This window comes from Myotis davidii, unplaced genomic scaffold (assembly GCF_000327345.1).
Source record: "Myotis davidii unplaced genomic scaffold, ASM32734v1 scaffold117, whole genome shotgun sequence".
NCBI classification, from domain to species: Eukaryota; Metazoa; Chordata; class Mammalia; order Chiroptera; family Vespertilionidae; genus Myotis; species Myotis davidii.
Genome location: NW_006288382.1, coordinates 158687 through 168597, shown reverse-complemented (window position 1 = coordinate 168597; position 9911 = coordinate 158687). Strand labels below are relative to the sequence as shown.

At 40.9% G+C, this 9911-nt stretch overlaps 1 protein-coding gene across 1 annotated transcript in view; it reads right to left on the bottom strand.

Annotated features, from left to right (window-relative positions):
* The window catches only part of MAP3K2 (mitogen-activated protein kinase kinase kinase 2), a 53522-nt gene that overhangs the window by 29541 nt on the left and 14070 nt on the right, over positions 1 to 9911 (bottom strand). Inside the window, exons 5-7 of the mRNA XM_006760238.2 lie at positions 5587 to 5700; positions 5144 to 5231; positions 181 to 311 (exon numbers count right to left, since the gene is read on the bottom strand). Coding sequence (XP_006760301.1) covers positions 181 to 311; positions 5144 to 5231; positions 5587 to 5700 — 333 coding nt within the window. The remainder of the gene's footprint in view (positions 1 to 180; positions 312 to 5143; positions 5232 to 5586; positions 5701 to 9911) is intronic.

The window sequence follows — 9911 nt, the reverse complement described above, 5'->3', positions numbered from 1 at the left end:
GAAATTAGGCATTTTCCTACACTTTTTACCATTTTGTTCACTTAAGGAAGATATGGGATTAAGAGGTGTAAGACACACACACACACACACACACACACACACACACACACCTGCCAAACCACACTGACCTAGGCAATATCCCTTTAATAAAATAAGAAACCACATTCAACTCCTGCTTACTTGGTCCATGCTCTCTGGAATGAACTCCCCTTCACTGTGGATGCTGGTGAAGGACCCGTTCCTGGCAACCTGATGAAGTTCATCTGGAATGTATCCTGGGGGAGGGGAGCTTTGATCTCTACTAGTGGAACCTCAAAGAAGAAAATTATAGGATTTTATAAAGATCAGCATGGAATCAATTTTTGTTTTAATTAAATATACACAGAACTTCTGGTCTATATTACCAATAATGTTAGCAATCGAAACCCAGTTTTTATTAAAGCTTATCAAAACATTCCTGTCTGTAAAACTTCAAATATTTTTATCCCTTTCTAACTCCCACCCTAATAATTATTGCCTCTGTAATATTCATCCACACTTATTAGCTGGTGCATTCTTCTGGCTGCTGACAAAGCGCTGTGGGGTTGCTAATACCAGAAAGCTTTCTCGATGAGTGCCACTGCTCCCAAACTCCGAGGCCACTTGTGCCCAGGTGCCACCTGCATAATGCACGAAGGCACCCTGATGTGGTGGAGAGAACATGGCTTCAGAGTCAGACCTTGCTTTGATGGGGGAAAATAAGACTTTTTTTTTGCGCGGGGGGTTGGGGGGGGATAGTACTCTGAACTTGTGCCAGTAACCTAATGTACATTCTTGATAACCTATAATTAACACATTTCATACCGCTCAGTTTTCTCGTGTTTCGCGGGCTATCTGTTAAGGACCGCTCACGAGTGTTCTTGTTTTTCACGCCCACGGAAAAAGGAGCGAATCTAGATACTTATGTAAATTTTGTTTGGTCCCTCTTCATAGAGGAAAATGTTTTACGCAGTACCATACGTTAAAAAAGTACTTTGAACTTTAATTGTTTAATTGTTTTTGTAAATAAAAATGTTATAATTATTGAAAAACAACACCTAAAGTGCATTATGATGATTTAAATAACATGCAGTTTGCCCAAAAACGTGCGGTCCCTGGCGTATATCTCACAGATTTCTATGCGGTAAGCAATGTGTTAAGTCACTGCCCCTTTCCCAGAATCTGGTCTTGCAAGACCTGAGGCCATAAATCATGAACAGCACACAGCCCCCAGAGGGGGTATTATCAGCGCTGGCGCCAGGCCCTTAGGTATGGTCTCAAGTCCCCCAACACCTGGGGCTTTTTGCAAAGCCCACGAAAGGTCTGGACCTATAATCCATATTTGGGGGACCAAGACACCAAAAGGGGATAAAAGAGGGGCTTCCACCATATTGGTTTGCTCAGAATTTGACTGGCAACCTCCTCTGAGTCTGCCGGCATAACAAAGCTGTGTAACTCCATTTCTCTAAGCATTGCTTGGTTTTTCTCTGGTCTTCTACAACAGTTTAAATCCCAGTTATAGCTATTTGTCAGCTCTGTGTCTTTGGGAAAGTGACCCAATCCCCAGAAACCTGTTCCTCACTGGCAAACATGGGACTAAATCCCTTCTTTGCAAGAGTACTGTGACTATAAAATTATTCATAATGAGCATATGCCTGCACATTTGGCTCCACAGTTTTCCTTCCATTCCCTCTCTTTAATCATTAGAAACCGAAAATAAGATGACTTCTTAACCATTTAGCTTGTATTAGAGTGTTTTCAACTTGGAGTCCTGAATTTTATTATTGGGGACTTAAAATTAGGCTGTTGTTTGTGTGGCAAGCCATGTTCCTGAAATGTACATTTCTTTATAATTTAGAAAACTGGAGAATCTAATATAGTTTATCTAATTAATCACTTAATTTCTTATTAGGCAATAATCCACTTTATTTTTACCTGGATGTACAGACACAATGTCATGTTTATTAACACAGTTTCTCTCTGCTCCTAATTTTTTGAACTTAAATTTTAAAAAAACATATGGGGAAGTTAATATGAGTATTAAAAGCTCTGGTCAGATTTAAAAACAAAATAGGTTTTACCTTAAGTAAAGGGGTCATTGTGAGTATATGCCAGTATTTGTTGGTGATGAGAGTATGAAATGATTACCAAGAGATATGCACAAAAGAGATAATTTTCTAAACTGGACTCTAAAATGAGTAGGGACTCACCTCTAAGCCAGAGGCTGACTTAGGCTCTGTAACCACTATGATCACATTGCCCCTACTGTTCTTAGGCCTTCCATATGCCCTTGATTAGAGAAGAAGACCAATATACTCGTTACTAAAAGGAGACGGGGAAGAAAAAAAGACTGTAAAAGTGGCTTCATCTCCTTCCTTAATAACCCATTTTTCTTAACTTTTGTTAGTAATGGGTGTGCCAATGCAATCGTGGTCAAGACCTCCACACCAGTATAGAATTCCATCCCAAAGGAAGTTTTTCCTCTAGCTAGCTTTTATGAAAATAATTAAAGAGAATAATTGTTAGTAAATAAGGAAAGAAGATAATGGTCATATCTATCAAAGCCATTCTGAGTTTAAAGAAGTAGCAAATGGAAGACCAGTAATTTTTTAATTTGTAATTTACAATTTCTTATCTAGCAATGAAATCAAACAAGAATGTTTATTACAAGAACAACAATGAGACATTCAGTACAATTTTAATTAAAAATGAATTGAAAATGTCAAATTAACTAATGCATTTAGCTTGTTCTGTCTAATGCAACTAAAATAAATTGGCAATGTTTGCCCTGGCTGGCACAGCTCAGTTGGTTGGAGCTTCATCCTGTACACCAAAAGATAGCAGGTTCAATCCTGGTCAGGACACATGCCCAGGTTGTGGGTTCGATCCCTGGTCAGGGTGCGTACAGGAGGCAACTGATTAATGCTTCTCTCACATCAATATTTCTCTCTCTCCCCCTAAAATCAATTAAAAAATAATTATAAATAAAAATAAATTGGGAATATTTTACTTTAAAATGATAGGTACTAAAATGTGATAAGGAAAGGGAATAAAGAAAGAAATGTATAATTACCAATAGTCATGCTTCCTAGTTTGAAAAGCAAAATGTACTTGAAAGGTGCTCTCTCAATTTACTGCTATAACAATCCCATAATTTAAAGTGGACAAAGTTACCAATCTCAGATTAATCAGAGAAATGGAATTGAAATGCAGGTATCCCTAATGTTCTTTCAACAGATTTTTAAATTATATAAAAATATAGCCAAATGAAGATGAACAATTTTTATTTTACATGTGTATTTTCTTTGTTGCTCACAATTCAGCATTTCTGAACAGTAGAATTTATGTAAGATGATACTCAGAAGGACCAAAACAGAAGATACATAACCGCTATTTTTGGTGATTCACATGCTAATTTAATCTCTTCTCTTGTTATTAACGAATGTCTTCTGTTACCAGTCTTAGATTCCCAATCACCTCTTATTTTTTTTAATATATTTTCTTGATTTTTTACAGAGAGGAAGGGAGAGAGAAAGAGAGTCAGAAACATCGATGAGAGAGAAACATCGATCAGCTGCCTCCTGGACATCTCCCACTAGGGCTGTGCCCGCAACCCAGGTACATGCCCTTGACCGGAATCGAACCTGGGACCCTTCAGTCCGCAGGCTGACGCTCTATCCACTGAGCCAAACCGGTTTCGGCACATCTCTTATTTTGTCATACTCTCCTGCTTCCTCCATATTCATGTTTTTCCTCCTCTTGTACTTCCCTTCAAAACCTTCGCTCAAATATGTTTTCGTGCTATCTTTAATGACCAGTCACTGCCCAATCTGCTAAACACATTTACACCAGTGGTTTCTGAGCAATGTATGCTCCTACAATATAAAAACGCAGCTTATCAGTGTTCCATACAAAGAGAAGACGGGCGCTCTGAGCACCTCTGCCCACCCCATGCCCCGCTAACAGGCCTCCTGTAAAACACGGCACACAGCATCCATTTCTCTTTGCACCACAGCTTAATTGTAACAGTATATCATTACTGAGAAATAAAAACTGAATACTACTCCTATATAATAAAGGGCTAATATGCTAATCAGACCAAACAGCAGAACGACCCTCCAGAGGCAGCCGGGGCTGCAAGGGCCAAGCCCCTTGCACAAATTTCATGCATTGGGCCTCCAGTAAAGTAATAATAAAGCATAATCTAGAAACTCTTTATTTTGATAACATTCTTGACATTAACTAAAACTCGGAGAAAGGCTGATGAATGTAGTCCATCCATTAGTTTTATTTTTTAATCCTCACACAAGGTCATGCTTTTAGAGAAGAAGAAGGGAGGGAGGGAGAGAGGGAGGGAGGGAGGGAGGGAGGTGAAGTAGAGGACGAGGATCAGTAGGCGCCCCGAGTGGGGATCAAACCCGCAACCTAGGTATATGCCTGGACTGAGAATCAAAATGGCAACCTTTCGGTGCACAGGATGATGCTCAACCAACTGAGCCTCTCCAGCTGGGCACACATATGCCTGCCCCTACCCTTCAAAACATAACCCTAACCCATAAGAGTTATAGAGCGGGGGGGAGAGAGAGAGAGAGAGAGAGAGAGACAGAGAGAGACAGAGAGAGAGAAGAGAAAGATCAAAGTGAGAGAGAAACATTGATCAGTTGCCTTCCGCATGCTCCCCAATGGGGGACCAAACCCACAACCAGGAATGTGCCCTGACAGGGAATCGAACCAGCAACCTTTCGGTTCAGGGACGATCCTCAACCAAGTGAGCCCCTCTGGACGGGCCATCTATTAATTTTAATATATGAAAATACTCCTTTTAATTTTTCCCTCCAGTTTATTTGTATAGTTAAAATTTCTTTGAGTAATTTGAATTTGTTCAACATTAAAATACCCTGGGGGTATATAAAGAAAGAATGTGTAAATGGGAGACTGCTAATCCTGTAATACTTGACATAATTTTTCAAGAAATATCAGATACTAGAACATAGTTAACTTAGATAAATTACAGAGAGTTAGAGATAGCCTGCTATTTATCAGGGTTATGTTTAGGATGTATAAAAGGTTAGAGGAAAAAACTGAGAAATCACCCATTTCACGATTCAGATGCTAGCTCTCTTACCTATTACAGAAAGCCGCTTTTTCCTCTCTGCTTCAAATACTGTGTTATCCAAATCATCTAGTGATGGCATTGGTTCTACATTAGTAGCCTACAGAGGAAAAAGGGTGATTAATGCGATTCTTCCCCTTTAAGGCTTAAACAGAATCCTAGATATTCTACATTGTTTGTGGGTCTTATCAAATCTACTCTTTAACATTTTAACATAATTCTTCCTAAGTTCTCAGTTTCTGCTAGTTTCATATGTACAATATATTACACTTGTAATGTTGGCTATAGAGTTTTGAGGAATAAAGACATTAAACGATAGCAGTTACAATGTGTACGTTTTCTTTTAATCATATTGAAAATATATCAATAATTATAGACTGTAACTATGTTTCATATATTAATTTTCACAGGCACAAGTCCTATAGTCCTTACTGACAAACAATCCCGACTCATACCTGTGTACTTCCATTTACCACAAGTAATATCTTGAGGCTCTTCATATGAACACTGCGATCCAGCAGCTCCACAGCTTTGTCCAAGTCATCTTGAGTAGTTAATGGGATCACCAACTACACAAAAAGGAACATCAGGAATCATGCAGCCATCAAGTCCTTCCAGGACCATCTTATTCCTATGGGATTATAGCTCAGAGCTCTCAGAATACCTGCCTCTTTGATTTGTCAATATAATGGAATTCCGAATGAATACATGTATCCAGACTGCTTTGCTCTTCCAATCTTACCACCACTAAAATCACAGAATAAATGTAAACACTTTTTTTGCGTTATGAATCATTAAATTATTCTAGAAACACATTTAAAATTAATTATCTAGGATATTTCCATAATATTGCTAAACTTAAGTTATAGTACCTTCACTCCAAAACAGCATTAAAGAGTACACACAAAAACTATCCTATATAATAAAATCCTAATATGCAAATCGACCGAACGGTGGAACGGGGCAGCTCCTGTGTTGAGCGTCTGCCCCCCGAGAGGGAGGTGACTGGCGGAGGAGCGGGCTCTTCCAGCAAGCGCCCTGACAGTTGCCTCCACTGAGCAAGGCAACCAGTGGCAGTGATCAGGGGGTGGGGCTGGCCCCAGCCAAGGCAGGTGCCAGTGGGGCGCCTCCATCTCCCTGCCCACCCACTGGTCGCCACACAGATTGGCCCTGATCACTGGCCAGGCCTAGGGACCCTACCTTATATATTGGGAACAGTCTCTTAGATTTGAAAATTAAAACCTGGCAAGGCTACTTTAACACTGAAAAAAAAACAGGATGATGCAGCGATGACATGCATGGACTCTGGCTTGCACATTTTGTGGCCAGCCCTGATTCTGACACTTATAACTGTGTGACAAAGCCAATTACTTAACTTCTCTCTGCTTTAGTTTTTCCACCCATAAGATGGGGAAATGGTACTACTGCCTGAGAAGGATCATGTTATACACTGCTTTTTATGATCAGGGCAAAAATTGTAGCTGCCCATACAACAGCAAGATGCCTTTCACCTGTATGAAAAGTATGGTCACTGGTGCATGCAGAGTCCCAGATTCCAAGAGGGATGTCCGATTTCCAGTTTAGGCCCAACATCCCCCGAGGGGTCCTGGACTGCGAGAGGACGCATGTGGGACTGAGGGATCACTCCCTTCCCCCCATGCACGAATTTCATGCACTGGGCCTCTAGTCCTACATAATAAAGAGCTAATATGCTAATTAGACCAAACAGCCGGATGACCTTCTGGGCTGCAAAGTGCTGTGAGGGGCTGCGAGGGCCGGCCAAGGCTGCGAGGGGCTGCGAGGGGTTGCGAGGGCTGGCTGAGGTTGCGAGGGCTGAGCCCCTTGCACGAATGTCATGCATCGGGCCTCTAGTATAAAATAAAAGGTACGATTATCTTTCACTGATGAAACTTTTAGTTATTTTTTTTAATAGGAATGATGGATTTGCATTCTCACTGGCTGTGCTTATCTACATCCCAACACAAAGAGTATCTGTGACAGCCGCAATGGAGGGGCTCATCTCCCTAACCCTGGTTCTCAACCTTCCTAATGCTGCGACCCTTTAATACAGTTCCTCATGTTGTGGTGACCCCTAATTTCATTGTTACAAATTGAACATAATTAAAGCATAGTGATTAATCACAAAAACAATATGTAATTTATATGTGTTTTCCAATGGTCTTAGGCGACCCCTGTGAAAGGGGTTTGATCCCCAAAGGGGTCGCGACCCACAGATTGAGAACCGCTATTCTAAACAAATGTAAGCTAAATAGTGAATCCTGAATGTGGAAATCGGCTTTCATTGGTCTCCTACTGGATTGGAGATTATATGAGACAAAAGCCCCTGGGGAGTATCTGAGAACAAGCATGATACTATTGAACAAAATCAAAATACCTTTTTCTTTTTAAAACACATTGCAAACTTAGCATAAGATGACTCTTTCAGTAACCTTCAAAGTATATCCCATTTCATTAAAAGGACAGAATAAAAACTGTGAACATATCCCACACTTAGCCTGCTTTAACTAGCACAGTACATAAGCTACTCAAATGTAAAGTCCTAGTTAATTTTGGGTCCTAGCTTATATAATAAAAGCCTAATATGCAAATTGACCGAATGGCAGAACAACCGGTTGCTATGACACACACTGGCCACCAGGGGGCTCAACTCAGGAGCTGCCCACAGGCCAGCCAAGGCAGGTGTCAGGCCCCCCTCCCCCCACTGCCGAATTGCACCACTGGTCACCCCACAGAGGGGGAAGGTGGCGGCGGCAGGGGACAGGGCCAGCTGGCGAGTGGGTGGGGCCGGCCGGCAAGCAGGCTGGCACTGCCCCCCAATCGCCCTGCCTGTCACCTCTAAGGCAGGTGCTAGCAGCGGCCCTCCAATCGCCCCGCCAGTCACCCCACAGATCGGCCCTGATCGCTGGCCAGGCCTAGGGACCCCACCTCTGCATGAATTTCGTGCACCGGGCCTCTAGTACAGTATAAATTCCTTGAAGACAAGGATGCCGCTCCGCCCCCGCCCCTGCCCAAACACACACACTGCCAGTTAACATGGAGCACACAGAAGAGAGCAAACACTAGCTAAGTGTTGTTTAATAAGTATCACAGATACCTCATCTGCACCCAAACCCACTAGCTGATATGGTGTGCATTCATTCTCTACAGATTTATGAAAAAAATTCCTTGTTTTAAGAAAGGCTGCCAGACACAAATACACAGGTCCTGGTGTGCAGGAATGTAACTCTTGTTTATATCAATTAGCCTGTGGTAAAACTGGTTTCATTATAAGTTGTTTTGCTTATAGCTGTCGATGCTATTAAGTGAGGACTCACTGGACTAATAAGAAAGAATTCACCAGGCCTGTATGGCTCAGTGGTTGAGCGTCAACCTATGAACCAGAAAGTCATGGTTCCACTCCCAGTCAGGGCTCATGCCTGACTAGAGAGCTTGCTCCCAGGTTCGATTCTGAACTAGGCCCCAGTGCGGGTGTGCACAAGGCAGCTGATTGATGTTTCTCTTTCATGTATGTTTCTTTCTCTCTCTCTCCCTCTCCTTTCCTCTCTCTCTCTAAATCAATAAAAATATTTTTTAAAAAGAAAAGAATTCCATCATACAATCTGTCTGTTTACTGAATCTGTGCTTGAAACTATATTCCCAATTTCTGTGTGTAGCTAATTTTATCCATTACACCTTATCAACTAGCCTGACCCTTTTTTTTCCTATGAGACATTTTTTCTAATAATAATAAAAAATTGTTTGGTATTATAGAACAAGCCTAATCTCATTAAATTATTTTCATTATCTATCAATTATGAACCATATTGGTACATCTTGTTCCTATCTTTAATATTCTTTTTTTAAAAATTTTTAATTAAATCTTTATTGTTCAGATTATTACATTTGTTCCTCTTTTTTCCCCCCATAACTCCCCTCCTCCCAGTTCCCGCCCCATCCTGCGCCCTCACTCCCCACCCACTGTCCTTATCCATAGGTGCACGATTTTTGTCCAGTTTCTTCCTGCATCTCCCATACCCCTTTCCCCCCAAGAATAGTCAGTCCATTCCCTTTCTATGGCCCTGATTCTATTATGATCACCAGATTATTTATTCACTTGATTCTCAGCTTTGCTTGTTGATAGATGCATGTTTGTTGTTCATAATTTGTATCTTTACCTTTTTCTTCTTCTTCCTCTTCTTAAAAAATACCCTTCAGCATTTCATATAATACTGGTTTGGTGTTGATAAACTCCTTTAGCTTTTTCTTATCTGTGAAGCTCTTTATCTGACCATCAATTCTAAATTATCGCTTTTCTGGGTAGAGGAATTTTGGTTGTAACATCTTGCTATTCATCACTTTGAATATTTCTTGCCACTCCCTCTGGCCTGAAAAGTTTCTGTTGAGAAGTCAGCTGACAGTCTCATGGGAGCTCCCTTGTAGGTAACTAACTGCTTTTTTCTTGCTGCTTTTAAGATTCTCTCTTTCTCTTTAACCCTTGCCATTTTAATTATGATGTGGCTTGGTGTGGGCCTCTTTGGGTTCCTTTTGTCTGGGATTCTCTGCACTTCCTGGACTTGTAAGTCTATTTGTTTCACCAGGTAGGTGAAAAAAGTTTTCTGTCACTATTTTTTCAAATATGTTTTCAATATCTTGCTCTCTCTCTTCTTCTGGCACCCCCAAAATGTTGGTACTTTTGAAGTTGTCTCAGAGGCTCCTTACACTATCTTCATATTTTTGGATCCTTTTTTCTTTTTCTTTTTACAGTTGGGTGTTTTTTGCT